General features: G+C 42.9%; 1 protein-coding gene across 1 annotated transcript in view; it reads right to left on the minus strand.

Annotated features, from left to right (window-relative positions):
* Positions 1–6,621: 6,621 nt before the first annotated feature.
* The window catches only part of mmp15b (matrix metallopeptidase 15b), a 31,197-nt gene continuing 20,053 nt past the window's right edge, over positions 6,622–17,765 (minus strand). The window contains exons 7-10 of the mRNA XM_074660337.1: positions 14,784–14,922; positions 10,489–10,639; positions 8,736–8,854; positions 6,622–8,173 (exon numbers count right to left, since the gene is read on the minus strand). Of these exons, the coding sequence (XP_074516438.1) occupies positions 7,650–8,173; positions 8,736–8,854; positions 10,489–10,639; positions 14,784–14,922 (933 nt within the window). The 3' untranslated portion in view covers positions 6,622–7,649. The remainder of the gene's footprint in view (positions 8,174–8,735; positions 8,855–10,488; positions 10,640–14,783; positions 14,923–17,765) is intronic.

The following is a 17,765-nucleotide window of genomic DNA, read 5'->3' on the forward strand; positions in this document are numbered from 1 at the left end:
TGACTGCAAGTAATTATGTTACTCCACAGGGTGTACCTGGTGATAACTGTAGCAGATAGATTTAACAAGCACCGATCGTGGCCAGACTCTGACTTCACATACACAGCAGGAAAAGCAGTAAAAGCATGTAAACACGGTGTATACTCAGGTACCGTGTACACACAACACGCTCCATTAAAGTTGTTTGTGTACAGAGTGCACAGAGGTATGTCCGACTTCTTAAAAACAAATTTGTAATCGTTGACAGCGCATCTAGAAGTAGGTCATCAGGGGACGGGAAGTTTGTACACTGGTTGTGCATCCGTCCTCCTCCAGTATTATAACAGTTCAATAACAACAACAAGGATGACGGGTCTCAAAAAACAGACATCTAGATGGTAGTTGAACAAGTACTCTAAGAAGTTACAGTACAAAAACAGTAGATTTCTCAGAGAGGCTAAACTCTGTAGCAATACTTAGTCATTTCATGGCAAAATATATGAGTGGAATATTTCTTTAAGTGTTGCGACATGGAACATTTGACCTGCTGGTGACACCGGGTGCAAAGTCAGAGAATCATCAAAGTCAGTTGAGGAATAAGGGAAGTGATATCCTGTATTTTTATTATTCAACAAATTCCATTAAAAGACTAAAACCAGAAATTTATTGATTCAAGTATTGTCTGTGTATTTGAAGCCTGATATATCTTATCCCTCTGTGCGATAGGGCTGGGTATTGGTATTCGATACCTTTTAAGGTTTTGACCAAAATAAAAAGTAGTATCAAAACTTCTCCAGTCAAACGATACCTGCATTCGATCCTTTTTAAACCCAATTCTAGAAAGAAATAACTATCTGTATGGCTTTGCTCACAGCCAATCACCACAAGCGTTCTTCGATTTAATGCAAAGTGTGATTGACCGCAGCACAACCAGTCTGTGGTGTGGTGAAGTTGAGCGCGGTGTGTTTGATGGAGCTGGCAGTTCAGCGTGCCGAGATGCCGCCAAAATGTTCCAAAAGTATGGCCATACTACACGTCTGTGGTGTTCGATATAAATGCGGTACCCATGCGGTAACGATACCGAGTCCTACTTTTTAAAAATGAAATGATGTATTTATTTGTGACCAGTTTTTTAACATTCATGTCTTCAGTAGGAACAAATGGGCTTGGTTCTGACTGAGTACCAAAGGCAGGGTAGGGACGTCAGAACATGAGAGATGTACCAATGTATGCTTGGTTTTGGTAAGGATCTGTTGACAATGTGTCCTTTAAGTTAGGATTCATCCTCTGTGGACCATTGTTATCTGTACTACTACTTCCCACCCAATAGTTGGCGAGATATCTCACTCTGGACCAATGTGCCAGACAGACAGTCTGTCCCCCCTTTAGACTTCTCTCTAGTAAATCTTGTTTTCTCTTTTTCATCCGTGATAAACACCTTTTTGCAGCCCTCAGATAATATCCCCTATTAATTGATCACGAGGACTCCGACGAAGACAAAATAACTATAATTTGATGTCAATTTGGGTCAATTACGCCTGCGACGGTATGCGAGTAGGTGTCGCTTCATTTTCGGTCTTGGCAACAACTCACTCCGAGTCACAATAACATCTCATTAAAGGCTGCCGTCAGTCTCTGTTCTGTAATTTTGTTTTTTGGATTAAATCCATCCCAGAAAAAACCCTTGTGGTGCTGCGAACAATGAATTTCCTCTCAGCGTGATGACACCGCTGCCCCGTCGGTTTCTTATAGGCTCTGCAAGCTGCTCGCTAACTTCCTCCCCGCTCATGTGGCTTCCTGGCGATCAGCCAGACCCCCACCCCACCCCCACCCTCTCTCTCCTCCCATGGTCCATAAAGCCAGTTCTGCTGCCTGTCCCGTGTGAGACAGGAAGCAAGGCCCTATGGACAGTGACCTCACCGCAGGAAGAGAGCGGAGGGCGTGTGTGCACAGTTGTAATTCTCTTCAGATAGTTCAGAAAAGCATTGTTCTGCATAAAAAAAACACTCCTTTTGAATATTTTCAGAGCAATTTTTTAATGTGTACATGTCCAGCATGGCTTGTTAACACACTCAACTAGAGGTGAACACACAACAACACAAATGTATAAAATCTTTTCTACAGAAAAACAAAAAACACTAACAACCAATCAAAAAAAAAAAAACTAATTGGAATGTTATTAACAAAAAAAATGTCCTAACGAGTTTGGAGAGAAACAAATGCACAAAATAAAAAATAAAAAAATAAGACAATTATCAAAGACATCTGTTTTGATCGACTGCTTTTGTTGTATTTTTCCCTATCTCGTCCCAGGCAGGGATGAGTTTTTTCATTACTCGGGTAGTAATGAAGAGAGGCCTAGTGTTCCACTATTGATGGTCAGCAAAGAATCGACTGAATCCAACGAAATCTACTCTCTACTGTAGCTGCAGTTAGTGGATAAAAACAGTATTCTTGAGCGGGCTTCAACGCCTGTCTGAAGCGTCGTGAGAGCTGATCCGCTGCACTCGTCCGGGGGGCAAAGCGACGACACAGATGCTGAAAGTCATTTGCGAGCCATCTTTTCCGCCTCACTTCCCCCCGCCCGCGGCGAGCGGACGAGTTAGCCGAGTGGTGATTTAAAAATGAGTGGTTTCAGAGTGGATGAGCGAGGTGAGATGCACTCTGGGAAAAGAGAGAAACATCTGGACAACCCACGATCCTTTGGGTTCGAGCCATCGTAAGCCACAAAGTCGACCCCGAGTGGATCTGAGACAGAACACAGGCGCGTTGGGACGGATTTTTTTTTCTTTGATCTGTTCAGTCCGTTTTTATTGATCCTGGTAGAGTTCAGTCTTTGCACGGGGCTGATGCAATGGCTTTTTTTGAAGCTTGCGGTTATTAGGAAGGGGAAGGAAACACGATGACCGCGGAAAGCTGAAACACAAAACAGTGCACAGACACAGCTAGAAGAAGACCTGCCTTCTGAGTGATTGGGGTGATTTTTAAACAGAGATGTTCATTAAAATAAAAGACCAAAAACAAAAAAAGCAAAGGTATAAAAAGGCCACGTTCAGAGCCAAAAACAGCAGGGCTGAATGAGGAACGCTTAACAATGCGGTGTTCACAGAAACACATCCTGAGAGAGATGAAAGCTCAGCGTAATCCTAACCTCACCTAAATTTTGCAACTTGAAATCTGAATCCTGTTGCTGCCTTCAACAAAACCTGACAGGTACAGTGTTTTTCAAGGGGAATCCTTCCACGCTATTAAAAAGTTGCTGAACAAGGGAGGTGGATCTAAAAACAGGCTCTGCTGTGTGAGGCTGGACCTCGGCCTGGACTGGTTTCCTAAGTGGAAGGAGGTGGAGGAGGAGGGGAGGAAGGTGAGGTTGGGGAAGACAATGATGTGTTTGTGTGTGTGTGTGTGTATATTAGGGAGAGAGAAAATAGGGGGAGGAGAAAGAGTGTGTGTGAGAGAGAGAGAGAGAGAGAGAGAAGGCCATTGTTGTTATTACGATCCCCCCGGGCTTTCAGAGGGCTGGGCTGAGTACGCGGAGGGGTGGTGATAGAGAGTGTGGGAGATTTACAGTCAGAAAACAGGCCTCGCTTATGGAGAGTGGAGCTGATTAACTGAACACCTCGACACACAAACACACACGCATCAATCAGCCCGGGCAGCTCGCTTTCCAAACCTTTCGATATCCCCTCTCTCCTCTCCTCTGCTCGCTGTCCTATAAAAGAATCCCCCGTCACTGTCACCCTACAGAGAAGCTCTCAAACTGTGATTTCAAGTAAAGAAAACTTCAGATACAATCTACTTTTTTTACAACTTTGAAGTGGTTGTCTTTAGCTTCTGAAGTGGTAACTCCCCATGGGCTCGCAGTGTGGAGGTTACGGAGGAGAGAAAAGGAGGCTTTGATAAACAACAAACGGCGCGTCTAGTGCAATGAGTCGACATTTTTTCTGAGCCTGTCCAGACACGGGGCTGTCTAAGCATTGATGATGCGCCTGTAGGACCAACGGAAGAACAGGACAGGAGAGGAGAGAGCGGAGGAGGAAGGGGGGGTAGGGGTGCTTTTAACGCTGATTAGCTACGTCCGCCAACCCCACCACCCTCCCCTCCACCCTGATGGCGAGGAGGTGAGCGATGCACACAGGACACCGTTTCCTGGCAACCGCTATTGACTGGCCACAGATCAATCTCTTTAGTTCTGGTGACGGCTGATTATGCTCTTCCTTTTCCCTTCCTTTCAGTTAAGTGTCCTGTTAACTTTACCTCTGGGTGTCTCACCTCGACCTGTCTTCACCCAGCTGAAGGGTGAAGCAACAGAACAGCAGTGTTATAATATGTATCTACATCGTCTGTCAACATCCGGCCTGTGAGGCACAGCTGGAATCAATATGCAGGTTTTTAAACATGTGCGTTCACAACTACAAAAAAAAGATGTGTCACCTGTAAGCTTCCTCTTTAGGGTAGCACTGTTGTTGAGCTAACAGGAGAATTTGGGTCACACAAGCTGTTGCCAGTGGGATAGAGCCATCAAAGTCCTCTCGCTCTCTCTCTCTCTCTCTCTCTCTGTCTCTGTCTTCCACCCCTCCTTGTTCCTGAGATCCAAGCTTTGTAAGCTCAGGGAGACGAGGTCAGCTTCCCTCCCACCTTTCCCCCCTTCCCTTGTCTCAGCGGCATCAAATCCAGTCTGTCCTCACCCTCCCCGTCCACATCTGTAACCTGAGCCGAGCGAGTTGAGCCCCCTCTGGTCAGATTGGCAGCTTACTTAATGCCACCTCGGATAAGCCTTCCTCCCATTCACGTTTGGAGTCGCACTCTAAATTCGCCCACTCCTACACTCTCTCTCTCTCTCTGTCTCATCTGAGGCTGGTTTGCAATTATTATGTAGTTATTTCTATTGAAAAACTGGCAATGATTAGATAATTTCACATTTTTTGTTGCTGCTACAATTTTTGAATATCTTGAAATAGGGCGGCTAATTCCACAAGAATAGAGAGGCGGAGTCCCGACACTTCCGGTGGACCACCATGGGTCCTTATTTCGGAAAAAATTTGAACGGTAGTCAACGGAAAGAGACAAATCATTTTTTTATCCCGTTTGAATTGCGCCATGAATCACACACATGATGTTTGTCAATTTAAAACATAATTTTGCAATTCAAGAAAGAGGCAGTTTGTTGTAAAACTGTTGAAGTATCAGTGAAATTACGTCATTAGAAAGACGACACAACCAAAAGTTACGCAAGTGACGTCTCTCTCTCTGAAGCTACGATGCCCGTATGTTTCCTACTGGGATGTACTCACACGAGCAATGAGTCTCGCTTGTTCTTTCGCTTCCCGGCTGATAAAAAGACCAGGATTCGCTGGATAAAACACATCAGATAAGATAATGTTTCATCTGTGTGTGGTCATAGCTAAGTTAGCTAGCTAGCTAGTGTTGGGGACGTATATCGTGAGAGGAGAGATGTATTTCACCGAGCGGTTTCACACAAAACTAAATGATACTACGACAAACCTATCTTACGTATTGTCACAGTCTGATCAACAGTTTTACAACAAACTGTGACTTTCTTGACTTGCAAAATTATCTTTTAAATTGACAAACATCATCTGTGTGATTCATGGCGCAACTCAAACGGATTTGTCTTCGCCGTTGACTACTGTACATATTTTTTCCAAAAAAGGGTCCCATGGGATCCACCAAAAGGAGCGAGACTTTGCCTTTCTATATGGATAATGTCGCCTGACCCTACAAAATTCTTGATAATGTATTCACAAATGGGTCAAGTGAATGTTGTTATCCTTTAGACTACTCATTGTATGTTTCCATGGCAGCCATTCATTTCCATTCATTTCTGTACAGTATAAAAATCAGTAAGCAAACTCTAAAATTAAAAAAAAAAAAAAGTTGTATAATGAATTATTTTTGTAGTGTACTTGTAAAAGTCTGCGTGATTTTTATTCTTCAAAAAAAAAAAATGGAAATCAATGAATGCCAGAAACAACAGGAAAAAAATCGACCAACATTTTTTTTCATACTGATATAATGAGTAGTTGAGATGTACATTTTTTCTGTGCCCCTCACTCCCCTTCGTCCCATCTCCGTTCTTGTGAGATGAAAGGGGAGTGGGGAGTGTTTTGGTTCTGGGAGTTCAAGGTTTAGTTTAGGGGTCGCGGGGGTTAACGGCATTTGCACACACACCTGCTGTTTTTTAATGAAGAGGATTAGTCTGTGTTCACATGAGCCCGCATGGCCCGAGCCCACCCCGGTGCTTACAGCTACATTATATTTACAACATATAGACACACACACACACAGGTCATCTGTGAACTTTCTTGTATTGTCCACCAGCAGTAAAAAGTCCATTACGAGCTGCACGGTACATTAGCTGCACCCGGCCACTGCTGTGTTGCATCTGTGGTGTCACATCCTGTTCTGAAAGTTAAAGGCCGCGGCTTTGCTTTGTTTCTCCCTTGTTTTATGTCACACGCACACAGAGAGCGATGCAATGAATGCTCCCTCTCTCGTGTTATTTCACAGTGAGCTGACTTCTTTAAATGAACCATTCGTCTGCCTCCTCTCCAGCACAAAGAAAAGGTCTTATTGTTGACAGAGAGGAGAATTAGCCACATAAATGAAAGCTAAGGGAAGAGATCCCCTTTAAAGTCTGTACCCTTTTCAGCCAAAGAGCTCTTTAAATGGTTTTCCAAAGAAAGGGAAAATAAAGAAGGTAGACCTATTGTCCAACTGTGTGGAGCACAAGATAAAGAAGGAAAACAAGGCGGTAGTGGTCTGAATTTAAAGGATAATTACTATTTATTACAACTTGGGTCTGATTTACATAGTCACGGAAATAATAATAAAATTATTATAAAAATAAGTTGTAATAAACTGGAATTATCCTTGAAAACCAAAGCAGTGCCTTAGTATGACAACAAACTGATCCAGCCTTCAGAGTTACAACCGCAGCTGTCAGAGGGAATCAAAGGGAGGATCATATCTGGGCTCAAGGCAGGCCTCTAAATACCTCTTAATGTAAACTACAGTGAAATGTCTGTTGACCAAAAACTGTTTCTCTCTAACTCACCTCCCACCACCATGTGACATACTGTACTGCAGAGCGAAGGGAAGAAAAGGAAGAAGATGATGAGAGGAGGAAGGAACACTATAGAAACCTACTTGAAGCATAGTGGTCCGTCTACAAATCACTCTTTTCTAACCCTTTGCATTTCTTTCTTTTGTGGCAACTGTGATAGCATAAGCAGATGTGGAGTTATCGGCGAGGACAAAGCCCCTACTGAGATTAGGGGAGGGAGGAAGGCGTTGCAGATACGAGAGAGAGAATAGAACGGCCTTCCTGGTTTAGAAATAATAATAACAACAACAATAATTCACACAAAATGAACCAAAAAAAAAACAATGTGCAAACTTCTCTCATATAAATAGACTACAGTCAACGCATTGTAGAGCACCATGGGAGACGGGAGGAGGTTAGGGTGGTGTGTGTGTAAGTAAGACATCATTATGCTTGCTTCTAGTTTGTGTATCAGTACAGTATTGGATCTACTACCACGTGTACTAAGAGTTGCGGGAGCCACTGAGACGGATGGATCGCTGGGAAGAGGCTTGGATTAGAGGAGGGTTGGTGTCTAAGTTCAGAGTTCCCCTAACGTCCAGGGTCAGACCCAGTCCTGCAGCGAGCGCTTGCAGTGCACCAGCAGCCGCGGCGCCCCTTTGCTCTGCAGCGTGTTGATGATGGCGTAGATCAGCCCCAGGATGCACAGCACCAGGACCAGCGGGATGGTCACCATCAGGATGTTCATGGTCCGCTCCTCGCTGTCGTCCACCTTCAGCACCACGTCCACCTCGTTGGTGTCTTCCTCGCGACCCTCGCGGTAGTCTTCGTCTTTGTCGCCGTCCGACCCTTTGCCCGCGTCCTTGTCCGTCCCGCCGCGATCCGTCCCCTCCCGGTCTTTGCCCTTGTCGCCGTCGCGTCCCTCCGCGTCCGGGTTGATCGGCGGGCGGTTCAAGTCCGGGTATTTGCGTCCCGAGTCTGTGTCCGTGTCCTTGTCCTTGTCTGGGTCCAGGTCCACGCTGCAGCCCATGAAGTCTCTCAGGATGGACTTGGGATAGCCCGGCTCGCTCTTCATGCGGTGGTTGTCAAACTTCCAGTACTTGGATCCCTTGTAGAAGAAGGTGTACGCTGGAGACGGCAAGGAGAGCAGAAGACGTCAGGCAACACAACGATTTAAAGACATACAATTTAAAGGAATAGTTCAATATTTTTAGTTAGATGAGAAAATTGATAACACTCTCACTATCGAGAGTGGCATCAGAGTGGTTTCAATCATCTCACCTAACTCTGCAAGAAAGCAAGTAAGTGTATTTCCCAAAATGTCAAACTATTCCTTTAATAACTTCCAAATTTGACTCAAAATTGTTTATTTTATTTTATTTTATTGTTTATTTCAAAATAATTTGTTGTAAAAATGTAAAAATGTGAACTGTCTTTAACAAAGTCTCTGCTGGAGATTGGATCACTTCTCTCTATTGTCACTCAAACCAAGCACAACAAAGCAAAAAGCACTTCAGGGTCAAATTCACACACACACACACACACACGCCATCCTCTCTCTCTCTCTCTCCTGGTGATTGCGTGACCACACCCTGGTTCTTTGTTTCAGGCGTCTCTGTCCGCCACGGCCCCTCTTACACACATACACACACACACACACAGAGAATCCCCTCTTCTGCTCTCAGCTCACCTCCATCATCGCTGAGGAAGGCCCCCTTGGGAGAAGAGGGCACCGACGAATCCCAGATGTTGATTGGTTTCGGGTAGCCTCGGTCGGCCAAGCGCGACTGCTCGTTGAAGCGCCAGTACCTGCAGACAGCAGCAGAGAGGATGGATGTTACTGTTTATCAACTGTCTTCTCACACAGTTCAGTACATGGTGGGCCTAAATGGTGTGTGTATAAAACAGTGCGGTGCAAATGCACTAGTAAACCTGAAGCAAGTCAGTCAGTCATACTGTACTCAGCGATGCCTTATTGGATTCCCAAGGCCTAAAGTGTTATTATCTTTCTATGGGTATGTTCATAAATATGTTACCGTTGCATACACTTGTGTTATTTCTGCTCTACAGTGCGTTTGTATTGTTCACAGAACTTTCTAACTTTGTTAACAAAGAGCTGCACAAATACAGCCGCAGCTATTCCTCTTGTATAGCCTAATACACACAGGGCAATGCTGTAAATCTCTAACATCAAGTGTTCCTGTGTGATCTCATTTCAGTCTTTATATGGAAATAAAAACAATAAAAACCCAAATGGATAGACATGAAACCTTCACACTAGGGCTGGGTGATATGGAGAAAATCAAACATCACAATATATTTGACCTCGATATCGATATTGCAACGATATTGTAGGGTTGATCATGGGTGATTTTACAAAATATTTACATAATGAGATTTTTGATAAATAATCATCAGTGGCTATAATGACCAAGTGGGTAAAGGCAAATAATAGAACAGTTTGGTAAGTTCAGAAAATTACATCACTTTACCGTAATGCAGCCTTTAAAACCAGGAAAAGACAACACTTGTGCCAAAAATCTAAGACAATATCTAGTCTCAATATCAATATAATATACAGTATGTTGCCCCTGTTTTGTTTTTGTACTGTATAGACTTCATCATGTGAACTCATTTAAAGTAAAATAAAAGATATACATTATTACAAATACAAATAAACAGTCTTTGAAGCTAAAATCAATCAGAAAATCAAACCAGTGTGTTACTGCTGGAGTAGTTTGAGCAGTGTTTGTCTTTGCATTAAAGAGTATAGGAACCAAACTGCATCTACTGTGGCGCCTGTGGTTACCGTATGTCTTATACTAAGATATACTGTAGAGTCTACAGCCTGCTGTGTGAGGCCGTACTCAGGCACAGTGATGCTTGGGGCTAAATGCTGACTTTAACAAGCTAACATGCTGATGTTTCGCAGGTATGATGTTTACTAATTTGTTTTAGCATGTTAGCATGATAATATAGTACAGCTGACACAAAGTATGGCTGACGCTGAATGTCATGTCATAAACTAAAGTATTGGACAAATTGAAAATTTCACCTGATGATGGAGCTAGATGAAAAGTAAGGGAGTCACTAAAATGATTACAATGAGACATGCATGCATGCACCAAATGTCATGCCAATCTATCCTATAGTTGCTGAGATATTTTGATGTGGACCAAAGTGCCAGACCGACATTTCCCTGCACAGAGCCACACCGCTAGCATTGCTAACACAAGACTGACTCCATGTTTTTGTGCATATGCAATGCATTTTGAATTTGTTTCATGGAATACTAGGGGTTGAGATCAAGCTGAACCTGTAAAAGGCCGTATAAACTTTCAGAGCTAATCAACCTATTGATATGCTAATGCATGATATACTGGGTAGCAGGTGAATTAGAGGGGTTTCATGTGATGCTATTGACAGGTTGCGGGCTATCTTACCAGTCTCCTTGGAAGAAGTAAGTGTAGCCGGATGGCTCCCACCAGATGGCTGTGTCTATTCGGTCGTAGGGAATGTCTTGACCATAATCAACCAGCTCCATAGGATAGCCCTGTTCCAGGTTAGCCTCCCTGAACAGCCAGAATCTGTTTCCTGAGGAGAGGAGAGGAGAGGAGAGGAAAGTGCTTAATGATCCTTTATGGTGTATGCCTCGGTACATTCCCTATCCACCCCCACTCATAACCCTTATGGACTCCTGGAAAATGTTAGCACACACGATCATACTGTATATGTCATGCACACTTGGTTACACACACCTCCACATAGAAAAACAGATTTACCCATACATGCATTATGCTTGTGTGCACACATTTAATTTGCTGGCACAGAATATGACAAATAATTGAAAGTGAATGAGGAATACAAAGAGAACACTAAGAACAATCACAGAAACCCAACCAGCATTTACACACTTGTAAATTGTATGAACGCAATAATGATTTGTTGGCAAGCGATCAAAAAGCACAGCAGAAATGAGTACATCATTGACTGAGGAGTTTCGGTTTGGCTGGTAATTATCCGTCAGGAGCGGCTTGTCTCATGTCAGGCTGAAGCAGATTTCCCGCTGAAGGGAAGGTTTTATTGTTCTTCACTGTGTCAGACAGGGGGGACTCCGTTCCCTCTGGCAACATTACATCTCTCCTCTTGGCTTCAATCCGCCTTTTCCCTCCCTCTTCCCCACCACACCCACCCATCCACCCATCCATCCACCCACCTCCGGCCCCTTGCTCCTTGTTTAAAATGAAAGCTCTGCACTCAGCATCTGGAGAGAACAAGAGGTTGACGCAATGCTTCCCAGGGCTCCTGCGGTGCGCGGCCCTGATGTAAAATCCCATGACTTATTCCATGACTTTCCACAACTACACCGCAGCGCCTCAGTGACCTATAGATTTGATTCTTTCCTGCTGCGTATCTGTTGTTTCTCTAAAGGGATAAACAGTTTGGTTTCTATTACAGTTGGACTTGTTTGGGATAATACAGCTGTGAAACCCCTGGATAATACAACAGCTGTGTTAGAGAAGTGGATGGATTACACACTTCAAAATAGATGTTTTAGATATTTGATGTCCAATGTCCATTAATCCCTCCCTCCATCCACCCTTCAATCAGGATCTTTCTTAATATGCTAAGTTTAAAGGTGTTAAATTAGATATTCAGAGCATCAATATAGCAGCAAATAACTATTTGCTATGCAAAGATATAGAGGAGTAATGTCTACCTGAGCAGAGATGAAGTCGCTCTTTTTCTCTCTGTGTTGTAATGAGAGCTTCTCTGTGCTTTGTTGACATAGCCGGGCCAACTGTGAATACTTTTAGTGCATGTGAACGTGTCCCATTGGCTAGCTAACGACTGCTGCTCTCATACGGCGGTTACAGCTGACAGCTTTGCGGAAGCGTAGCACCCACCCTCCGGTTCCCCCCCAGGTTAACACTGTTAGCTCTGTCAGCGCTGCTGTAATAGTTTCCACTGTTAGCGCTGTTAGCACCTTTAGCTATGAGTTGCCAATTTAGTCGTTTCCATGTTGAGAGCCAATGCGGAGGCAATAGATATGCTCCCAATCTCGCATTTAGCACCTTTAAACTTGCTTTTTTGTAGTTGGTAAATTGGCTGAGTATATCGGCAGTTATTTTGTTTGGTTGTGATTTTTTTGGGCAATTTTTGTAATTATATTTTTTGTCTGCCTCCGAAGAACGAGTGGGAACCGCTGCTCGGTGGGCAGCTGCACAGCGCTAAAAACTAAGTGCACGGCAGGGAAAAACAGTGTGTCGAGCCAGCATATTTTCACATCTAACTCCAACTTCGACCAAAGTAGTCGGTGATTGTTGGAAAAGACTAACCAAGATGCTTTTGGTGGATTTTATTTTGTTTCTGTCTAGTTTGAATGAAGTATGTTGATGTTGTACGATGAGTTAACAAGGCAATTAAGTCTGTCTTAGTTCGATGAAACAGAGAAACTTGAATTCAGAAGGTGTATGGTTGTATTTTTCTGGGGAATGGGTGTAAGAACATTTCCTTTCTTGACAATTTGTGAGTTTATTTTGTTTAATTAGTAGACTGAAAAATCGAAGGGAGCTTGATGAACGTAGCAAACTCACCGCTCAAACACATCTCCCAGCTGAAACTATATGTCTCATCTAGAAAATCCCCAAATTAAAATTGGGAGTAACAGTTCAGCCAGCCAACATGTGTGGAATTGATTATATTACCAATGCAGAATGTGTACAGCGTTGGTATTTGGCGTTTTAACACTGGCCTCGTCACTCCTCACAAGGAATCACCAAACTCAGCACAGCAGGGGGTTATGATAATAGCCTCCCCACTTGGGAAACGTAGACTGTGAGAGTTGTGGGGTTCGTTGTCCACTGTTTCCTCTGATTTGATGCAAATTGTATAATGTGATACTTGTCTATCTCAATATCAACTCCCAAAGTATCCCCAGGAACAAGAACACTTCCCGGCATCAACATCCTTGGCTACTGCCAAAAGTGCAGAAAAAAAGCACAGATTGAAAAAGGACTGCTGTCTTCACACTGACAGTTGCTGACTGATGTGATTGGTCCATTTAAAGATCTGAGTTTGTCTCCCCTTCTCTTGTGCACTCAAGCCTGCCAGTCCTTCCTTCCTTCCTTCCTTTTTTCTTTCCTTCCTCTTCATTCCTCTTGTTCCTTCTCTGCTAATGGGATCCCAGCCAAGTGTCACACTGAGAGGCTTGCCGATGACATCATCCTCCTCCTCCTCCTCCTCATCAACAGCTGCCCCAAAGCCTGTAGCTCCGAGAGTCGATCCGCATTAAAGACTGACTTCTTTCTTTTTCGTTCAGCAAACTTTATCCCCCCGTTGTAAAAGACAAGCTACTCTCAGTGACTCTCAGTGCAAATAACGAGCTGTGCTAAAAGAGATTTATGCTGTGCATGTAGAATACATTATGCACTTTCTTAGGGAGGTGGGGGTGTGTATATCTTCAACATAATCTGAAGAAGATGAAAAAGGCTCCAGAATCTCTTTTACTGTTACAATATGAAAGCATTAAGACATGATGGGGCATTATGAAAGTATCTAAGTGGTAGAGAAGAAAGCAGATGGTGGATGGCTTTCTATGCGGGGTATACTTCCATATGCTCCTGATACGAACCCTGCACTACTAGAAAATTGCAATATCTTATCTATAAAGATGAAAAGCGAAGAATATTTTACCTTTAAGAGCTGACATGCTGCTACATATGTAAGACAGACAGACTTATAATAAAACCTGGATCTTGTGTTCTCCTACAGCATCTAGTGAATCCAACTGTGATCGTGTATTGGCATGGCAGAGTAAACAGCGCCGCTTCACTGGAAACTGAATCCAAACACCGGTGTTGTTTGTCATTGTTGCTACTTAAGCATAAAAGTGCTGGGATACAAAGTATGTATGTTACTTCCCTGCATGCTGTTAAGCAGACAGAACCCTAATGTTCAGAACTGGACAAATTCTCAAAGACTGTTGTTGCATCTGGAAGTCTGTCGTGCTTGAAAAGTGGCAGCTAATAATACCAGAAGAAGATTATTGAGAACAGGCCCGGGCCTGTTGTCACAGCAACAATAACCAGAAATGTAGACGGTATGTTCATCCCCTAAAGGAGATCGAGTGGAGGAGGATAAGAGGAGTACTGAGGAAGAGGTGAATGTGAGTCAGTCGGTTTGATGATCTTCCAAAAACGCTTTTATGAAATGTAGTTTAGATGCAAGACTTTAGTTTGTTATCTGTTTTTATATCATGCAAACATATGATAGTTGCAGGTTCGTGCTATATTAAATATGATTCAATACTTCTTCCCTGACCTAGAGGATAAAAGGTACCAAGTTTCTCTGCTCTTGTTTTGTTCTTTACAGTAATGAGTGATAAATGATACACGATCAATAAGGCCATTTGATTTGTTTCCCCCCATTGGGCTGCAAGGTAAACGGTAGCAGATTCAGATGATGGGACTTCTTTCCAAGTTACCTGGGATTTTTTCATTTTGGTGTCACGATTGGTCCATCTAGCCGATGTTGACACAACATAAACAACAAGTATACCAGAAACATGTGACCCCAACATAAAACCGGCGACTTATTTTGGGTTACAAAACCAAGAATTTCTAACATTGAGAATGTACACACAGAGGTGCAGACCAGTGTGAGCTTCAATGCACAAAACCCACCGCATAACTCTTCTTCATTCACCCTATCATTTGCGTGTGTTTTTGCTGCTTACCTTTAAAGAAGACGAACCGGCCGTCGTGTCTCTCGTAGGCAGCGTCTATGTCTCCAGGAAGGCCCCTCCAGAAGTGACTGATGGGCATGGGGTAGTTATCCAGAACCCTGTTCCTACGCACCCGCCAGAACCAACGGCCCTGAGGGGGACAAAATCAAGAAGTGTGTTTGAGTGTTATCGTCAGTTAAACACAGCTTGAGAAAAATTGGAATCAGGTTTTTTGCCAAGTAGGTTTTCACATAGAAGACTTTGATGTATTGGTGCATAGACAATAAACATAAATATAGAATTTAAAAAAAAATGCAATAAAAATATTTATGTACATATGTATTATTAACAATAATATTATGTAGTTATTTAAACAATAATATATTATAAAATATTTATTATAATTATTATTTATTATTATTTATTCATTCGAAAACTCAGTTGTTTTCTCTTTCTTAATTCCGAGCTGACACTGAAATAAATCCAAAGTCAACCAATACCAACATAAGTTCAAAACATATGGCGTCGTAAGTGCATCCCTCTGCCTTTTCAACACATTCCTATGCACAGTACTATGTAGTGGATACACAGATAACTGCTGTAAGAAAGGTATTCTCTTTTCATTAGTCAGCTGATATTAATTATTTGACCCACTGAGGTCCGACAGTGCTGTACTGTAGTAATGCTCGATGGTCCTCATGCCAAGCATACTGAGATCTGCAGGATAACTAGACCAGAACGTACAATAAACTAACAATAGTGGAACCCTGGCAGGCTAATAATAGTCAGTCTCTGCTCTGGTGGCTTTATCATGTCCCCTTAGTGCACTCTCTGCGTTGATCACAGCCTGGTACAAGATACCTTTTTATAAAGAACTGTTAGAGTGATTTCATTATCAAGTCAGCTGCACAAAATCACTAGTAGCATATTTTAACCCCAGTACAGAACATTGATATCTACTCTGTATGCTGTGCACACGCGCCAGCAGACAGATTTACACCAGAAGCCCTCAGACTCATTCATAAGTGGTGAGTCAGTCGCCCTGCTCGTCCTGGATAATGTAACGGTAAAATGCTCGCTGCTGCTTCTTTCTGGCAAGCACAGCCAGTTTTGTCCTTCACGCAGGACACGCTGGCAGACAAGGCGGCGCGGCACGGTGTGGAATGGAACAGAACGGAGATGGGCTGGCGAGAGCTGAGAGGAACCGAAACAGAGTGCGCGCTCTTCGATTTGTGTGGTCTGACAGCAGCTCCCTTTTTGCGTTGACCAGATTAAGACTGAGTTGACCATATTAGTCCTCAGCAGAACAGACCAGATCTCAGTGTGGGAGTTTCAATATTGAAAGCAGCTCCGTGTGCTCTGCTGGTTGTCTTCGTGTCCAACCCTCTGCAGTGAAGAAATACTAAAAGTGAATAAAAGAAATGACAGCCCCTTTCTTCTTTTAATGGCCAGGGCTTTGTGGAGAAGAGAGAGTGGTGCTGATGTGCTACAGATTACTCCCACTCACACAGTACATTAAGTAAGTCATTTTGCCTATGCAGGGTAAGAGCAGAGAAGAACAATGACTGCCATTAATAACTGCAATTTCTGAACAGTGGAGGCATCTCTTCTAAATTTACATGAGGACAATTTGAATACAAACAGCGCAGTCAGAAATGAATCCCAAGTCCAGCGACAATAAAACAAATAAATTAATAACAGTATAGCTGACAACATTTTGAGTGCGAAGTGCGTTTGTCACTTGACAATCTTTGTCCTTTCCGACACACTCTCTGACCGTGGGACTATGAAGAAGTGAGAGAAGACAACAAAGCTACAGCATTCCCAGCCTTTGTCTTAGTGTCACTGTCACATGTGCTGATACATATTCAGGTAAGAGTCTTGGCCGTCACCATCTTGTTTTTTTGCAACCAGGAGTGACACGAGAGGGAGGAGCTAAGTACAACCGAACGCTGAATAAGACATTTTTAGGCGACGAAAAGGTTACAATTAACTTTCATGAACTGAAAACACACTGTGAAAGGGTTAAAGTTGAAAGACGAAAACGCAGACAACTCCCAGACCAGACAATGCCGTGGTAGCGACCTGTCAATCACACGGTAGCCACGCCCTAAAGCATCCCCTGCTTTATGGTCTATTTGACTCTAAGTGGGACCATAATTTACTAAATGAACATCATGCTATATTGAAGAAGACTTGAAAATAGCGATTGAGACCATAAACTCGTGTTTACAATGTTTACTGAGGTAATAAATCAAGAGAGAAGTACAGTCATTTTCTCATAGACTTCTATTCAATCTGATATATTTTTGCAACCAGAGAAGTCGCCCCCTGCTGGCTGTTAGAAAGAATGCAAGTTTGAGTCATTGGGTTCACTTTTCAGACCTGGAAGTCGCCCACTGGAATAACCATGTTCACCATTGTGTGTTAGCATGCTAACATTTGCTGATGCTGATTTGAATGCCAATTGATTCGCAAGAATGTGGTCATAAACCAGATAATTGGACAAATGTTGACCTGATGATGGCATCACCAAAGTTATTACACTTCATACACAAATAAATTAAAATTACATAACAAAACTGCACTAAAAGTATATCAATTGCTTTTAATCTGCATTCACTGTGATCATGTCATTTATATTAGTTTGGTAGGCACGGAAAAAGTTAATTTTGGACAGTGATTAATGCTATCCAGACTATCTTCATGACTGTGGATGAAACCCAAGAACACAGACATTACTGGCAGAGATGAAACCCAAGAGCACAGATATAACCGTTTGACCATGTGCAGCACTTGTCCAGGCAGCTGCACGCCAAGTCTAATAACTACTGGTCAGTGTCAGAGACACTCACAGTCCAAGATAGGAGGTATTCATAGACTGATAACTGTGTGTTTGGAGGGACACGGCTCTGTTATATTCTCCTCTTTGACAGTAATAATGCAAACAGAAACGCCTGCATCAGCTATTGTTTTTTTTCAGCTCAAAGTAGT

The sequence above is a fragment of the Sebastes fasciatus genome, chromosome 2 (genome assembly GCF_043250625.1).
Source record: "Sebastes fasciatus isolate fSebFas1 chromosome 2, fSebFas1.pri, whole genome shotgun sequence".
NCBI lineage: Eukaryota > Metazoa > Chordata > Actinopteri > Perciformes > Sebastidae > Sebastes > Sebastes fasciatus.